The sequence below is a fragment of the Haematobia irritans genome, chromosome 3, assembly GCF_050003625.1.
Source record: "Haematobia irritans isolate KBUSLIRL chromosome 3, ASM5000362v1, whole genome shotgun sequence".
In the NCBI taxonomy this organism is placed as follows: Eukaryota; Metazoa; Arthropoda; class Insecta; order Diptera; family Muscidae; genus Haematobia; species Haematobia irritans.
This window is the reverse complement of record NC_134399.1, coordinates 25,613,027-25,632,274: the sequence shown is the minus strand read 5'-3', so window position 1 is coordinate 25,632,274 and position 19,248 is coordinate 25,613,027. Positions and strand designations below refer to the sequence as shown.

Sequence of the window (19,248 nt, the reverse complement as noted above, 5' to 3'; positions counted from 1 at the left end):
TCATTGAGAACGATGGCAAAAATTCATGAATTGGGCTTCGAATTGCTTCCCCATACACCGTATTCTCCAGATCTGGCCCCCAGCGACTTTTTCTTGTTCTCAGACCTCAAAAAAATGCTTGCAGGGGAAAAAATTGCCTGCAATGCAGAGGTGATCGCCGAAACTGAGGCCTATTTTGAGGCAAAACCGAAGGAGTACTACCAAAATGGTATCAAAAAATTGGAAGGTCGTTATAATCGTTGTATCGCTCTTAAAGGGAAATATGTTGAATAATAAAAACGAATTTTGACAAAAAAATGTGTTTTTCTTTGTTAGACCTGGGACTTATCAGCCAACCTGTTAATATACATCATCAAGGAAAAAGCGCGAGATCCAGTGCTACAAAAGAGAGGCTCTAGATCAAGAAGCGTACCAGGTAGGTCTGAACAGGATTCATGTATCCTCATGCTGCGGCGGTGAGAAGCTATAAGGATAAGCGGTTCTCAGAGTCCGATCACCGCTATTAGTACCGGAGGAAAGGGACCTCCCACAGCAGACTTGGGAAGTTTTGGCCCAATCAAGAGCAAGCAAGTGCAGCAGCCTCAATACTTATCTATCAGTGATTGATAGCAGCGCAGCTGACGTGTTTGCCATCTGTAACCAAGGGTCACATGGCACGCGTCATCTTTACTCTTGCCCAGCTAAACCTACCCGACTCACCAACAGATCACTCTGGACACATCCCACCTTAGTCGCAGAGTTTCTTGACCTGGATACAAGCTGAAGTACGGATAGCTTGTTTCGTTCGGAAGTTAGCATGACTTCAACAGACGGATGGGCCTCGCTAGATCGGATTTCACCACGTTCCAGAATATATGTAGTTATGCATCCTGACACCTATATTTCGATGTGTTACAAACGGAATGACAAAGTGTACAATTTAACAAGTATATACGGCCGTAAGTTCGGCCGGGCCGAAGCTTATGTACCCTCCATCATGGATTGCGTAGCAACTTCTTCTAAACACTGCCATCCACAATCGAATTACTTAAGTTGCGGTAACGCTTGCCGATGGCAAGGTATCTTAAAACCTCCTAACACCATCTTCTAAATTGTATGTCCATACGTGGTATATATTAAATCAAAAAAAATCGATCCAATACGTATATAATTCAGTTTGACAAAGTAGACATAAAATTTTGACAAAATTTTCTACAGAAAAAAAATATTAAAAATTTTTTTATGGAAATAAAATTTTCACAAAATTTTCTATAGAAATAAAAATTTTGACAAAATTTTCTATAGGAAGAAAATTTTGACAAAAATTTCTACAGAAATAAAATTTTAACAAAATTTTCTATAGAAATAAACTTTTGACAAAATTTTCTATAGAAATAAAATCTTGGTCGATTATTTTTGGCTCGAGTGGCAACTATGATTATGAACCGAATAAAATTTGAACAAAATTTTCTATAGAAATAAAATTTTGGCAAAATTTTCTATAGAAATAAAATTTTGGTAGATTATTTTTGGCTCTAGTGGCAACCATGATTATGAACCGATATGGACCAATTTTTGTGTGATTGGACCAATTTTGGTATGGTTGTTAGCGACCATATACTAACACCACGTTCCTACTTTGAACCGGATCGGATGAATTTTGCTCCTCCAAGAGGCTCCGGAGGTCAAATCTGGAGAACGTTTTATATGGGGGCTATATATAATTATGGACCGATATGGACCATGTTCCAAATTACAACCGGATTGGATGAAATTTGCTTCTCTTGGAGACTTCGCAAGCCAAATCTGGGGATCGGTTTATATGGGGGCTATATATAATTATGAAGCGATGTGGACCAATTTTTGCACGGTTGTTAGAGGCCATATACCAATATCATGTACCAAATTTCAGGCGGATCGGATAAAATTTGCTTCTCTTTGAGGCTCCGCAACCCAAATCTGGGGATCGGTTTATATGGGCGCTATATATAATTAAAGACCGATATGGACCAATTTTTGCACGGTTGTTAGAGACCATATACCAACATCATGTACCAAATTTCAGCCGGATCGGATGAAATTTTCTTCTCTTTGAGGCTCCCCAAGCCAAATCTGGGGATCGGTTTATATGGGGGATATATATAATTATGGACCGATGGGAACCAATTTTTGCATGGTTGTTAGAGACCATATACCAACACCATGTACCAAATTTCAGCCGCATCGGATGAAATTTGCTTCTCTTTTAGGCTCCGCAAGCCAAATCTGGGGATCGGTTTATATGGGGGCTATATATAATTATGGACCAATGTGAACCAATTTCTGCATGGTTGTTAGATACCATATACCAACATCATATACCAAATTTCAGCCGGATCGGATGAAATATGCTTCTTTTAGAGGCTACACAAGCCAAATCTTAGGGTCCCTTTATATGGGGGCTATACGTAAAAGTGGACCGATATGGCCCATTTTCAATACCATTCGACCTACATCGATAACAACTACTTGTGCCATGTTTCAAGTCGATAGCTTGTTTCGTTCGGAAGTTAGCGTGATTTCAACAGACGGACGGAAGGACGGACGGACATGCTTAGATCGACTCTGAATTTCAACCCGACCCAGAATATGTATACTTTATGGGGTCTTAGAGCAATATTTCGATGTGTTACAAACGGAATGACAAAGTTAATATACCCCCATCCTATGATGGAGGGTATAAAAAGTAACAGCGCAGCTGGCTGCCGTCAGCTATTTTTACTTTATATTTCTTTAGTTTTCAAATGGTTCATTGTTTAGTTTGTCAGTGTCTAAAGTTTAAATAAAATTTTAAAAGTTAACCTAATATTAAGGTTTTTCTTTGATTATTTTGGACCTACTTTGTTTAGAAATAGACTACAAAAAGAAGCCTCAACCAACTTTCCAAAAATGGAACATTAGTTCACAACATTCTAACCTCAGACCTTATGGCAAAACACAAAGCAAATAGAGTTCAAACTCAAAGGGGGAATAAAGAACCCGACTTGGTTCTTTAAAAAAGTTTCCAAACATTCCCGGAAACATTTGCAACAAAGTTTCTGGGAAATTTCCACTTGTCAATATGAAATGTGCTTCAACTAAAGTTTAATATTGACTTTAATTTGACCCTTTGGGTTATGAAAAGACTAAGCAGAAATAGACTCTTGTCCCCACATACAAGTCCATTACTGTCAAAGAGTTTGTTTGGTCCTTTTGCAAGGAAAAACTTTACAAAAAAAAAAACCAAACGGAATTCCATACATTTACTACAGAAACCTGAATAATTGAAGAGTTGGTCAGTGAAAAGAAATGAAAGAGGAGACCAATCAACCAAAGGATATTTTGCACCAAAAACAAAAAAAAAGGATTACAGTTACCTTTGATTGTCTTTAGTCTATGAAATGATAAAGGTATCGGGAAAGAAGGAAGTAAGAAATTTCGTTTGTTTTTTTTTTGGTAGAGTAACCATTTATAATAGCAATAATTTTCCTAGGTATTTTCGTGTGAAAGCATTTCTTTGAAACAGGAATAGGTTAAAAGGAAAGGTAAATCCTCTTATCACCTTTAGTGCTGGGATCATTACAAAATTGTATTCTCCTTTTTTGGGGGGCTAATAAAATCATATTCCCAAAAACATGTGTTTCCTATTGTAAAATGTGAAATGTTGTGGTTCCTTTTTTCTAATTCCTATTAAGGTTATAGCCTTCATGGGGTAACATAAAAATAATTTGATTTTGTGTAGCAACTGGGAGGGTATTTAATTACAATTTGTAATTTAATTCCACATAGGAGACAAACACAAGACGAGAAAGGCTTCTAATGAGAAAGAACCCTAAGTCGTGTCTTCACTCAAAAAAAAGTTTACTTGGATCCAAAGATTTTGACCTTCCCTTAAGGATTTTGGTATTGATTCCGAGCCAAAGATGCGGCTTCTTCAAAATAAAGAAATTTTTATGCGACCTATCTGACTTTAAATTTAGGATCAATAAAATTAAAATTAGGATACAGATCTCATTTATCAAATTTTCATTATGTTTCTCTCGGTTTATAAATAAAAGTACTCAGGTACAAACAAATGCCGGTTTAAAAATCCAAATTATAACGGACACATCAAAGTAAAAAATGTTTTCTTAATTCCAACAAAAAAATACTTTAAACCAAAGACGCTTAATCCTCAAAATAAGTCTTAGCCTAAAGGGTGATACGGTCAAAATTTGGTCAAGGGAAAACGCGTGTAAATCGGTGAAATCGTTTATTTAAAAAATCAAATTAAATTTCTTTTTCAAGTTCAATTAGTATAAAATTCAGGAAAAATATTCAGTTAGGCTTTCGCTTTTCCAAATCCGAATTGCCCTGCCTCACGCTTGACACCTGCCATCAGATTTTGTACAGCCACCTTGTCCACCTTCTTCGCCGCAGAAAGCCAGTTTGCCTTGAACTGCTGCTCGTCCTTAGCAGTTTTTTGGTCTTCTTTAGGTTCCGCTTGACAATAGCCCAGTATTTCTCAATTGGGCGGAGCTCTGACGTGTTGGGAGGGTTCTTGTCCTTGGGAACCACCTGCACGTTGTTGGCGGCGTACCACTCCATGGCCTCTTTACCGTAATGGCAAGATGCCAAATCCGGCTAAAACAGTACGGAACAACCGTGTTTCTTCAGGAAAGGCAGCAGACGTTTATTCAAACACTCTTTCACGTAAATTTCTTGGTTGACAGTCCCGGAAGCTATGAAAATGCTGCTTTTCAAGCCACAGGTACAGATGGCTTGCCAAACCAGATATTTCTTTGCGAACTTTGACAGTTTTATGTGCTTGAAAATATCTGCTACCTTTCCCCATCCTTTTGCCGTATAAAACTCCTGTCCCGGAAGCTGCTTGTAGTCGGCATTGACGTAGGTTTCGTCGTCCATTACCACACAGTCAAACTTCGTCAGCATCGTCGTGTACAGCATCCGGGATCGCGCTTTGGCCGTCGTATTTTGTTTATCATCGCGATTTGGAGTCACTACCTTCTTGTAAGTCGATAGTCCGGCTCGTTTTTTGGCTCGATGCACGGTTGTAGACGATACACCCAGCTTATTTGCGGCATCTCGAAGAGAGAGGTTAGGCTTTCGCTTGAAACTACCGGCAACTCTCTTTGTCGTCTCAGCGGCTTCCGGTTTTCGATTTCCCCCCGATCCAGACTTCCTGGCTGTCGAAAAACGTTCCCAAAAAACTCTATTATTACATTTGTAACGGTTGATTTGGCAACTTTTAGCGATTTTGCCAGCTTTGCGTGCGAGTAGCTTGGATTTTCGCGATGCGCGAGCAAAATTTTGATACGCTGCTCTTCTTGCTTGGACGGCATTTTGACAACTGAAGAGTGAATTCCAAAATCAAAATAGGAGCAATATTCTATACACACACACCTTCAAAATAAGGGGTGTTCAGGGGTGTTTTAAATGCAAAATTGAAAGAAATACGTCAAGTTTATATTGACCAAATTTTGACCGTATCACCCTTTATATTTGAAGCGTTTTTATCTTAAATCTAAAGTTTCAATATTACAGTTAATTTAAAGACAATTTCTTTAAACCAAAAATGTGTTTCGTTACTTTAAGGAAAATTTTACTTAGTTCAAAAAGATGCGACTTTAACGGAGGGACCCAGATTTACAAAATTTGTGTACTAAATTTACTGAAAAAAATTTTTTGAAGCAAAGATTATAAACTTTATTTTAATTAAAATGTCATTGTTTTAAAGAAATTTGTCCTTAATATTTTGTAAATTTCACATCCTAAAATTTAGATTGCGTAATCTTTAATATCACGTAAATGTGCTGCTGCAAAGTTTCTTTAACAATTTAAAGAAAGAAAAAACTCAATAAACCTTTAAACATAATTTCAAAATTCTTTATTTATTCTGGAAAATCTAATTCTCAGTAACGTCACCAGCGTTACTGAGAGGCTGGATTATCCCCTCCCCGCTGAAAAAATGTTTGTTGTTCGGTCGAAACAGGGATTGAACCCACGACCCTTTGTATGTAAGGTGGGCATGCTGAACATTGCACCACGGTGGTTTCAATCATTGAATAGAGGATCCAGGGTTTTATATCTATAGGCAATTTTGTCAAAATTTTATTTATATAGAAAATTTTGTCAAAATTTTATTTATGTAGAAAATTTTGTCAAAATTTTATTTCTATGAAAATTTTGTCAAAATTGTATTTCTATAGAAAATTTTGTAAAAATTTTATTTCCATAGAAAATTTTGTCAAAATTTTATTTCTATAGAAAATTTTGTCAAAATTTTATTTCTATAGAAAATGTTTGCAAAAAATTATTCCTATAGAAAATTTATTTCTATAGAAAAAATATTTCTGAAATAAATTTTGTCAAAATTTTATTTTTATTGACAATTTTGTCAAAATTTTATTTGTATAGAAAATTTGTCAAAATTTTATTTCCATAGAAAATTTTTGTAAAATTTTATTTCTACAGAAAATTTTGTCAAAATTTTATATCGATAGAAAATTTTTGCAAAATTTTATTTCTGTAGAAAATTTTGTCAAAATTTTATTTCTATAGAAATTTTGTCAAAATGTTATTTTATATAAAAAATTTTTGGACAATTTTTTTTCTATATAAAATTTTGTCAAAATTTTATTCCTATTGAAATTTTTTTCAAAATCTCATTTCTTAGAAAATTTTGTCAAAATTTTATTTCTAAGAAAATTTTGTCAAAATTGTATTTCTATAGAAAAATTTTTTTTTGTAGAAAATTTTGTCAAAATTTTATTTCTATAAAAAATGTTGTCAAAATTTTATTACCATAGCAAATTTTGCCAAAATTTTATTTCTTTTTCATTTTATTTCAGAAAATTTTGTCAAAATTTTATTTCTACAGAAAATGTTGTCAAAATTTTATATCGACAGAAAAATATGTCAAAATTTTATTTCTGTAGAAAATTTTGTCAAAATTTTATTTCTGTAGAAATTTTTGTCAAAATTTTATTTTTATAGTAATTTTGTCAAAATGTTATTTCTATAGAAATTTTTTGCAAAATTTTATTTTGCAAAATTTTATAAAATTTTGTCAAAACTTTATTTCTATAGAAAATGTTGCCAAATTTTATTTTTATAGAAAATTTTTTCAAAATTGATAATTGGTTGATAGTTTTGCTGCAAGTAGAGGATGCTGATGAGGAATGTGGTAATTCCGAAACAGCTGTACATCCAACCATCTTGCAGTCTATAGGGCTTTGCCCAAATAAATTTGACAAGCATACTTTTCCTCTGTTGGTTAAGCTACACTTGTAGTTTAGTCAATGCATGGCTTTAAGCTGAGATAAAAAACAACAATAAAAATTTTATTTGTATAGAAAATTTTGTCAAAATTTTGTTTCCATAGAAAATTTTTGCAAAATTTTATTTCTATCGAAAATGTTTGCAAAAATTTATTTCTATAGAAATATTTTGCAAAATATTTTTTCTATAGACAATTTTGTCAAAACTTTATATCTATAGATAATTTTGTCAAAATTTTATTTCTATAGAAAATTTAGTCAAAACGTTATTTCTATAGAAAATTTTGTCAAAATTTTATTTTTATAGACAATTTTGTCAACATTTTATTTCTATAGAAAATTTGTCAAAGTTTTATTTCCATAGAAAATTTTTGTAAAATTTTATTTCTATAGAAAATTTTGTCAAAATTTTATATCGATAGAAAAGTATGTCAAAATTTTATTTCTATAGAAAATTTTGTCAAGATTCTATTTCTGTAGAAAATTTTGTCAAAATCTCATTTCTAGGAAAATTTTGTCAAAATTTTATTTCTAATAAAATTTTGTCAAAATTTTATTTCTATAGAAAATTTTGTCAAAATTTTATTTCTATAGAAAATTTTGTCAAAATTATATTTCTATAGAAAATTTTGTCAAAATTTTATTTTTATAGAAAATTGTTCAAAATTCTATTTCTGTAGAAAATTTTTCAAAATTTTATTTCTAGCGAAAATTTTATATCGATAGAAAATTATGTCAAAATTTTGTTTCTGTACAATTAATCAAAATTTTATTTCTATAAAAATTTTTCATTTGTTTTGTTTTGTTATTGTTGGTTTTGTTCTTTAAGCATTGTTGTCGTTTTTTTATTTCAGCTTAAAACCATACATTGACTAAACTACAAGAGTAGCTTAACCAACAGAGGAAAAGAATGTTTGTCAAATTTATTTGGGCAAAGCCCTATAGACTGCAAGATGGTTGGATGGACGCACGTTTCGGAATTACCACATTCCTCATCAGCATCCTCTACTTGCAGCAAAACTATCAACCAATTATCAGAATAAAAAAAAATTTTATATCGATAGAAATGATAGATAGAAAAATTATGTCGACATTTTATTTCTGTAGAAAATTTGTCAAATTTTTATTTCTATAAAAATTTTTGTCAAAATTTTATTTCTACAGAGAATTTTGTCAAAACTTTATTTTTATAGCATTTTTGTCAAAATTTTATTTGTATAGAAAATTTTTTCAAAATTTTATTTCTGTAGAAAATTTTCTCAAAATATTATTTCTATAATATGTACCACGTATGGACTTACCTACAATTTAGAAGACGGTGTTAGGAAGTTTTAAGATACCTTGCCATCGGCAAGCGTTACCGCAACCCAACTAAATCGATTGTGGATGGCAGTGTTTAGAAGAAGTTTCTACGCAATACAGGGTGGAGGGTACATAAGCGTGGGCCTGGCCAAACTTACGGCCTTATATACTTGTTTCTATGGAAAATTTGTGCAAAATTTTATGTCTATAGAAAATTTTTGCAAGATGTTATTTCAATAATAAATTTTGTCAAAATGTTATTGCTATAGAAAGTTTTGACAAAATTTTATTTCTATAGAAAATTTTGTCAAAATGTTATTTCTATAGAAAATTTTGTCAACATTTTATTTCTACAGAAACTTTTGTCAAAATTTTATTCCTATAGAAAATTTTGTCAAAATTTTATTTTTATAGAAAATTTCGTCAAAATTTTATTTTTATAGAGAATTTTTGCAAAATTTTATTTCTATAGAAAATGTTTGCAAAATTTTATTTCTATAGAAAATTTTGTCAAAATTTTATTTTTATAGACAATTTTGTCAACATTTTATTTCTATAGAAAATTTGCAAAATTTTATTTCCATAGAAAATATTTGTAAAATTTTATTTCTATAGAAAATTTTGTCAAAATTTTATATCGATAGAAAAGTATGTCAAAATTTTATTTCTATAGAAAATTTTGTCAAAATGTTATTTCTTTAGAAAATTTTGACAAGATTTTATTTTTACAGAAAATTTTGTCAAAATTTTGTTTTTATAGAAATTTTTTTTAAAATTTTATTTCTATAGAAAACTTTTGCAAAATTTTTTTATAGACAATTTTGTCAAAATTTTATTTCTGTAGAAAATTTTGTCACAATCTCATTTCTAAGAAAATTTTGTCAAAACTTTATTTCTAAAATTTTGTCAAAATTTGATTTCCGTAGAAAATTGTGTCAAATTTGTATTTCTATAAAAATTATGTCAAAATTTTAATTTTATGGCAAATTGTGTCTAAATTTTATTTCTATAGAAAATTTTGTTAACATTTTATTTCTATAGACAATTTTGTCGATATTTTATTTGTATAGACAATTTTGTCAAATGTTTACAATGGGTTCATGCCAAATTTTTTTCTCTGTGTGTATAATCTTCTACAATGAGCAACAGCTTATTGTATGTATTTTACAAAAACAAAAATTGTCTCAACTCTCCGATTACTTGTTATTTTTTATTCATCTAGAAAATTGCATAATTTATAATGAAACCTTAGGCCATCAGAAGAAAAACAAATTATTTATGTAGTAATTTTACGAAATTGCTACTGTTTCGGATAACATTCCCAACAAATCCTTTTTTGTTTATATTACAGGTTTAATATTGCCAGGAATCCTTCCAATTTTCATTAAATAAGTTGCCTTAATAAAATTGTAGTAATTGTATGTGTCCTTTAGGTCTTTTTGTTTGAATTTTTTTTCATATTTTTTAAAAATTCAAAGCGTACCAATGGGGGCATATTTAAGGTATGGTTTTGTACATTCATTTGCAATAAAAATATATTTCAGTTTTTTTCCTTTTATGGTTGAGTTGTATAATTTTACATTGGGCATGCTTTTCCACATCTTCAACATCATAGTCATAAAGAGTTTTATTTTGTTTTTATATTTTTATTTGAGTCTTTGGACCAGCACCTGATGCTTTGTGGTATTTTTATTTATTTTATTTTTCAGATAATAACATTGCTTAATTTTTTTTGAGGCAAGTAATTCTGTTTTTATTTGCCTCTTTGTCTAAGAAAAAATAAAAGTTCAAATCTTATTTGGCCAATAATATATATTTTTTTTAAACAAATTCAATAAAACATTACAGCAAAAAAATGTAAGGCAAGTCTAAAGTCGGGCGGGCCGATTATTCTATACCCTGCACTACATTGTGGATCCACATTTTCGATACCATATCAAATCCTTGCAGTTTTTTGGGTTTTTTATATAAAGGTTTATATTCCCATTTTTTTTACTTCTACAAAATCTATTGACTTAAAATATAAATCGGCTAATGCCCTGGCTCGAAGCCCACTGTTAGTAAGAAATATGAAAAATTTTAAATCTACTGCTATTTTTATGCAATTTCGCAAAAGTGCATTCATGATTTATCGGTCGATAGCTATGTAATAGAGGTATAGGAAAATTTGATTTTGATTCATTTCTACATTAGCCGTGGCGATTTTACAAGGGTATTTTGGCTTAATTAACCCAATTCGGAAAAATACCTACTAATATGGAAGTTACATCTAAATCTGCACCGATTTCAATTTAGCACACTTGACTATACTACGAATTGTACTCCATGAGTACAATTTCAAGCAAATCAAGATAAAACTCTGGCTTCTGGGACCATTTCAGTTTATATTGGACCAAAGATATATATTGGAACTATAACCATATCTGAACCGATTTCAATCAAATTTAACACGACACTACAAATTGTACTCCTTGTGCAAAATGTTAAGCAATTTTGGATAAAACTCAGGATTTTGGGGCCATATGGACTTTGGATTTTGGCGCCATTTTTCATAAAGTTTTGACAAGATTTTCTATAACAACAAAATTAACAAAATGTTCTATAGAATTAAAATTTTGACAAAATGTTCTATAGAAATAAAATTTTGACAACATTTTCTATAGAGATATATTCTTGACAAAATATTCTATAGAAATAAAATTTTGAGAGAATTTTCTATAGAAATAAAATTTTGAGAAAATTTTCTATAGAAATAAAGTTTTCTGTAGAAATAAAATTTTTTGTAGAAGTAAAATTATGACAAAATTTTCTGTAGAAATAAAGTTTTGACAAAATTTTCTATAGAAATAAAATTTTGAGAAAATTTTCTATGGAAGTAAAATTTTCACAAATTTTTCTTTAGGGATAAAAATTTGTACAAATTTTCTTTAGATATAAAATTTTGACAAAATTTTCTATAGAAATAAAATTTTGACAAAATTTTCTATAGAAATAAAATTTTGACAAAATTTTCTATAGACATAAAATTTTGACAAAATTTTCTACAAAAATAAAATTTTGACAACATTTTCTATAGAAATAAAATTTTGACAAAATTTTCTATAGAAATAAAACTTTGACAAAATTTTCTATAGAAATAAAATTTTGACAAAATTTTCTATAGAAATAAAATTTTGACAAAATTTTCTATAGAAATAAAATTTTGACAAAATTTTCTGTAGAAATAAAATTTCGACAAAATTTTCTATAGAAATAAAATATTGAGAAAATTTTTTATAGGAATAAAATTTTAAGAAAATTTTTTATAGAAATAAAATTTTGACAAAATTTTCTATGGAAATAAAATCTTGACAAAATTTTCTATAGAGGTAAAACTTTGACAAAATTTTCTATAGAAATAAAATTTTGACAATATTTTCTGTAGAGATATAATTTTAACAAAATTTTCTATAGAAATAAAATTTTGACAAAATTTTCTATAGAAATAAAAATTTGACAACATTTTCTATAGAAATAAAATTTTGACAAAATTTTCTATAGAAATAAAATTTTGATAAAATTTTCTAGACATAAAATTTTGACAAAATTTTCTATAGAGATAAAACTTTGACAAAATTTTCTATAGAAATAAAATTTTGAGAAAATTTTCTATAGAGGTAAAATTTTCACTAATTTTTCTTTAGGGATAAAAATTTGTACAAATTTTCTATAGAAATAAAATATTGAGAAAATTTTCTATAGGAATAAAATTTTAAGAAAATTTTCTATAGAAATAAAATTTTGACAAAATTTTCTACAGAAACAAAATTTTCTATAGAAATAAAATTTTGACAACATTTTCTATAGAAATAAAATTTTGACAAAATTTTCTATAGAAATAAAACTTTGACAAAATTTTCTATATAAATAAAATTTTGACAACATTTTCTGTAGAAATAAAATTTTGAAAAAATTTTCTATAGCAAATAAATATTGAGAAAATTTTCTATAGGAATAAAATTTTAAGAAAATTTTCTATAGAAATAAAATTTTGACAAAATTTTCTACAGAAATAAAATTTTGACAAAATTTTCTTTAAAAATAAAATTTTGACAAAATTTTCTATAGAAATAAAATTTTGAGAAAATTTTCTATAGAAATAAAATTTTGAGAAAATTTTCTATAGAAATAAAATTTTTTGTAGAAGTAAAATTATGGCATAATTTTCTATAAAAATAAAGTTTTGACAAAATTTTCTATAGAAATAAAATTTTGACAAAATTTTTTATAGAAATAAAATTTTGACAAAATTTTCTGTAGAAATAAAATTTTGACAAAATTTTCTATAGAAATAAAATATTGAGAAAATTTTCTATAGGAATAAAATTTTAAGAAAATTTTCTATAGAAATAAAATTTTGACAAAATTTTCTACAGAAATAAAATTTTAACAAAATTTTCTACAAAAATAAAATTTTGGCAACAGTTTCTATAAAAATAAAATTTTGTACAGAAATAAAATTTTGAGAACATTTTCTATAGAAATAAAATTTTTGTAAATTTTTCTCGAGGTATAAAAATTTTTACAAATTTTACTTTAGGTGTACAATTTTTAGGTATTAAAATTTTGACAAAATTTTCTATAGAAATAAATTTCGACAAAAATTTTTATAGAAATAAAATTTTGAGAAAATTTTCTATAGAAATAAAATTTTGTTATATTACATGTTAGCCTGATACCGAAACAGGCAATTGACGTCCAAATGCATTATATCTAATTATACAATTATTATTCGAGCTTTATGGACAGATATAGATTAAGGAACATGGTTAATAGAGCCATTGAAAAGAAAACGCCAGATACAAATCTATACACGCCTGGACTGTACATGTTTCGGTTCGGGCGAATGAACCTTTCCACAGCCTTTAGTATAGATCTGGCTGGGAGAGATAACTCAATTTTGGGCCCTTTATGCTAACTCCTTATGGAGAAAACATTTGGGAAATTTCCTCTTACAAATTGAATCATCTTTTCTCCCACTGTACATCATCTTTTCATATAACTTACAATTTGGCTGGGTTTATTTTGAAAAAAAGAGGAAGCACGCTCAAAATAAACCCAGCCAACTGCACTCAAATCGATGATTTGACAGTGGCATAGGAAAAGAGATATGTTTGTACGAATTTATTTCGGCATAAGCCGGCTATCATGCCAAACCTTTTTTCGGAAGATTCAAGTGTGGTTCATTGTTGGGTTTAATGAACTGCCTGAATTTATTCTGATAATTGGTTGATAGTTTTGCTGCAAGTAGAGGATGCTGATGAGGAATGTGGTAATTCCGAAACGTGCGTCTATCCAACCATCTTGCAGTCTATAGGGCTTTGCCCAAATAAATTTGACAAACATTCTTTTCCTCTGCTGGTTAACCTACACTTGTAGTTTAGTCAATGCATGGTTTTAAGCTGAAATCAAAAAACAACAACAATGCTTAAAGAACAAAACCAATAATAACAAAACAAAACGAATTAAATAAAATTTTGACAAAATGTTCTATAGAAATAAAATTTGACAAAATTTTCTATAGAAATACAATTTTGATAAAAATTTGATTAAAACCTTCTAGATAAGATTTTAAAATTTGGTAGATTTTTGGTAAAATTTTCTCAAATTTAGGAGGATTATTTTTGACACGAGTGGCAACCAGAAGTCCATTATTTCAGCGAATTTAGACACGACAACTAGATCAACACTGAATACTGCCGTATTCTATGTTTAGCTCAGTGACAAGGGACGTCCGTGTTTAAAACCGAGTCCAAACGACAAACACATTGTCGGTAAAACCACTTAAAGAAGCTTTGAAACATCCAGAAATGTCACCAGCATTGCTCAGGTGGGATAATCCACCGCTGAAAAACTTTTTGATGTTTGGTCGAAACTGGATTTGAACCCATGACCCTGTGTATGCAAGGCGGTCATGCTAATCATTGCACCACGGTGTTGGGTATACTATCCCCTGGACCATGTAGCTCTTATTGTCAACAACGCACAATTATCGCTATAGCCATCAACGTATACAGTCAAGCAGTTCTATTTATAGACTACATTGTTGGGAACACACAAACCGATGTAAAGAAACTTTATTTAGGGGAAACTGGGAGCCACCGTGGTGCAATGGCTAGCATGCCCGCCTTGCATACACAAGGTCGTGGGTTCGATTCCTGCTTCGACCGAACACCAAAAAATTTTCAGCGGTGGATTATCCCACCTCAGTAATGCTGGTGACATTTCTGAGGATTTCAAAACTCGGCTATAAAAAGGAGGTCCCTTGTCATTGAGCTTAACATGGAATCGGGCAGCACTCAGTGATAAGAGACAAGTTCGCCAATGTGGTATCACAATGGACTGAATAGTCTAAGTGAGCCTGATACATCGGGCTGCCACCTCCTAACCTAGGGGAAACTGCGCACCTTAGTCGGTACCTTTCTTAAAAACGGTGTACCATATAAAACTTTTGGAAACGGAAACAATGTAAATTAAAATTGTATTTTTGTGTGACAAAACTTTGATTTTTTTGATTTGATTTTGCAATTAGAGAGAAAGAACTGGCATCAATATGCGGTATGTGAATTAAATTTGATTCCGATGAATTAATTGTGAAATGTAACTTCCCTATTATAGGGATCATATTTCCACGAGTAAGTACATTCAAATAATAGCCCAATTTAATTTTGATTTTCCAACCATCTGGCCTCTTAATCCAAATTAATGAAATCCCAAAAATATATTCTCGTATCATTAAAAAGTTAATTATATACTTACCAATAAAACAACGAACATCATAGCTGGTACCAATTGGTGCTCCATAGTAACGTTTAGCTGGTACCAATTGTACACTGGGTGGTGCCTGGGCTGTTAGGGTCAAAGTAAAAGGATGAGCGCCATCACCCAAACGTTTTAGTAAGGCTTCCTGGAAAATTGGGAAAAATGAAAGAAAATGTGAATAAATCACGTCACAAATCACTGGCATCGCACAATACTCGTATAATTGTCGGTCTTCAGTTGTTTTGTTCATCCACAAGCCAATAGATCCTTGGACCAAAACTGTGTTCAGCATAATTTCAAAATTAATTATTTTAATTGAAATGCCTGTAGAAGAAGAGCATCTGTGTTTGCTTTTAATATGTAGTGCTTCCTTCTTTGAAGGTTTTGTTTCACTGGTAGGAGGTAAGCGTGAATTTTTCAAGTTGGCGAGATTATATTGGAATTATTTCTTATAATTATTTCATAAATATTTACTATACATTAGTTTTGTATGTAAGAGAAAATTCACAAATTTCCATGAAATAGGAGAAAGCAATTAAAAATAATTTTTAAAAGCTTAATAACAAAGCAACGACTTAAATTCTCATTTCCCATATAAAATTTGCATATAAACAACGACAAAGAATTTGATGGAATTTAAAAACATTTTATCAAATTTAATATGTAAATTTCTGAAAATATCTTCTTTTGAAGAATTGTCATCCTTGGGTAGCAATCAATACCAGAATCCTTAAAGGATGGCCATATAGAAAACATGTAAAATGTTTGATAAAAAATTAACTACGTCATGCGAAAATTGAACTAAATTTAACTCCACTTTTTGAGATTGGGGCAAAATAGGACCTAGTATACTTTTTAACTACAATTTACGAAATTCCAACCTCTCATGGAAGAAAAAACGAACTGAAAGCAAAGAAAAACTCATTGGCATCAAATGGTCATGACCATTTTTACCATACAGTAGTTCGTTCTTACTATACTATTTTTGGGATTCGACGAAAATTTTTGTTTGCTTTAGTTCATATTGAACTCATTGAACTTTATACCCATGATTAATTCAAAACATTTTTACAACATATTTGGGATAATTGGGCTGTGGAAAATTTCGAAAAATATAATAAAAATTGACTTAGTATTTTGCCATGCACTACGAGTATTAATCCGACCGATGCCACAGGCACTTACAAACCACTACAGGACACAAGTCATCATTATGCTGAACAGCTTAGTGGCCGTGTGTTGCTGCATAGAGGCGATTGCTGGTGACAAATAATCAATCCAAGTATTGGACCTTTGCCAACCAAAGACAGATTCGGATAGGTGTGTCTGCCAGATCGTTCTACGAGTGGCTCATTGCACATCGTTTTGCTCGTAGTTCGGTGGTATTTTAGCCGTCATCTGAGGAATATATTACCAGACGTGAAATAAATAGTAACACAGTGACCTTCGGGCCTACTGTTCCACTTCAGACACCTTCAGGCCTACAGTTCCAACACAGAGATCTTCGGGCCTACCGTTCCACCACAGAGACCTTTGGGACTATTGCTCCACCACAGAGACCTTCGGGCCTACTGCTTTCCCAAAGAGACCTTCGAGCATGATGTTCTACCACAGAGGCCTTTGGGCCTACTGTTCCCGAGTGGCTCATTGCACATCGTTTTGCTAGTAGTTCGGTGGTATTTTTGTTGTCGTCTGAAGAATTTATTCCCAGACGCGAAATAAATAGTAACACAGAGACCTTCGAGTCTACTGTTCCACCACAGAGACCTTCGGGCATACTGTTCCACCGCCGAGATCTTCGAACCTATTGTTTCACCACAGGGACCTTCAGGCCACCACAGAGATTTCGGGCTTTCTGTTCCCCCACATAGACCTTCAGGCCTACTGTCCACCACAGAGATCTTCGGGCCTACTGTTCCACCACAGAGAGCTTTGTGGCTACTGCTCCACCACAGAGACCTTCGAGCATGACGCCTTTGGGCCTATTGTTCCCGCACGGAGACCTTCGGGACTACTGTTCCACCACAGAGACCTTAGGGCCTACTGCTTCAGGCCTACTGTTCCACCTCAGAGATTTTTGTGACTACTGCTCCACCACAGAGACCTTCCCAAAGAGACCTGCGAGCATGACGCCTTTGGGCCTACTGTTCAGACGTACTTTTCCACGCAAAGGCCTTCGGGCTTTCTGTTCCCCCACATAGGCGTTCAGGCCTACTGTCCACCACAGGGATCTTCGGGCCTACTGTTCCACCACAGAGATCTTTGTGGCTACTGCTCCACCACAGAGACCTTCCCAAAGAGACCTTCGAGCATGACGCCTTTGGGCCTATTGTTCCCGCACGGAGACCTTCGGGACTACTGTTCCACCACAGAGACCTTAGGGTCTACTGCTTCAGGCCTACTGTTCCACCACAGAGATCTTCAGGCCTACTCTTCCACCACATAGATATTCGGGGCTACCATTTAACCACAGGCCTACTGTTCCACCACAGAGATCTTTAGGCTTATTGTTCCACCACAGAGATCATCGGGCCTACCGTTCCACCATAGAGACCTTTGTGACTACTGCTCCACCACAGAGACTTTCAGGGCTACTGCTCTCCCAAAGAGACCTTTGGGCCTACTGTTCCTGCACAGAGACCATCGGGACTACTGTTCCACCACAGAGACCTTCGGGTCTACTGCTCCACCATATAGACCTTCGGGCCTAATGTTCAACCATAGAGACTTTCCTATCCACTGTTCTACCACAGATACATTCAGGCCTACTTTTCCCCGCAGAGGCCTTCAGGCCTACTGTCCACCACAGAGATCTTCAGGCCTACTGTTCCACCACAGAGATCTTTGTGACTACTGCTCCACCACAGAGACCTTCCCAAAGAGACCTTCGAGCATGACGCCTTTGGGCCTATTGTTCCCGCACAGAGACCTTCGGGACTACTGTTCCACCACAGAGATTTTTGTGACTACTGCTCCACCACAGAGACCTTCCCAAAGAGACCTGCGAGCACGACGCCTTTGGGCCTACTGTTCAGACCTACTTTTCCCCACAGAGGCCTTCGGGCTTTCTGTTCCCCCACATAGACCTTCAGGCCTACTGTCCACCACAGAGATCTTCAGACCTACTGTTCCACCACAGAGATCTTTGTGACTACTGCTCCACAACAGAGACCTTCCCAAAGAGACCTTCGAGCATGACGCCTTTGGGCCTACTGTTCCCGCACGGAGACCTTCGGGACTACTGTTCCACCACAGAGACCTTCGGGTCTACTGCTTCAAGCCTACTGTTCCACCACAGAGATCTTCAGGCCTACTGTTCCACCACATAAGTCTTCGGGGCTACCGTTTAACCACAGGCCTACTGTTCCACCACAGAGATCTTCAGCCCTACTGTTCCACCACAGAGATCTTCAGGCTTATTGTTCCACCACAGAGATCTTCGGGCCAACCGTTCCACCACAGAGACCTTTGTGACTACTGCTCCACCACAGATACCTTCGGGACTACTGCTTTCCCAAAGAGACCTTTGGGCCTACTGTTCCTGCAGAGACCTACGGGACTACTGTTCCACCACAGAGACCTTAGGGTCTACTGCTTGAGGCCTACTGTTCCACCACAGAGATCTTCAGGCCAACTGTTCCAGCACATTTATCTTCGTGCCTACCGTTCCACCACAGAGACCCTTGTGACTACTGCTCCACCACAGAGACCTTCGGGGCTACTGCTTTCCCAAAGAGACCTTCGAGCATAGGCCTTTGGGCATACTGTTCCACCACAGATATCTTCAGGCCTACTGTTCCACCACAGAGATTTTCAGGCCTACCGTTCCACCACAGAGACTTTTGTGACTACTGCTCTGCTACAGAGA

At 33.0% G+C, this 19,248-nt stretch overlaps 1 protein-coding gene across 1 annotated transcript in view; it reads right to left on the bottom strand.

Moving 5' to 3' along the window:
- The window catches only part of LOC142230801 (uncharacterized), a 125,973-nt gene that overhangs the window by 54,529 nt on the left and 52,196 nt on the right, over nt 1-19,248 (bottom strand). Inside the window, exon 6 of the mRNA XM_075301426.1 lies at nt 15,378-15,525. Coding sequence (XP_075157541.1) covers nt 15,378-15,525 — 148 coding nt within the window. The remainder of the gene's footprint in view (nt 1-15,377; nt 15,526-19,248) is intronic.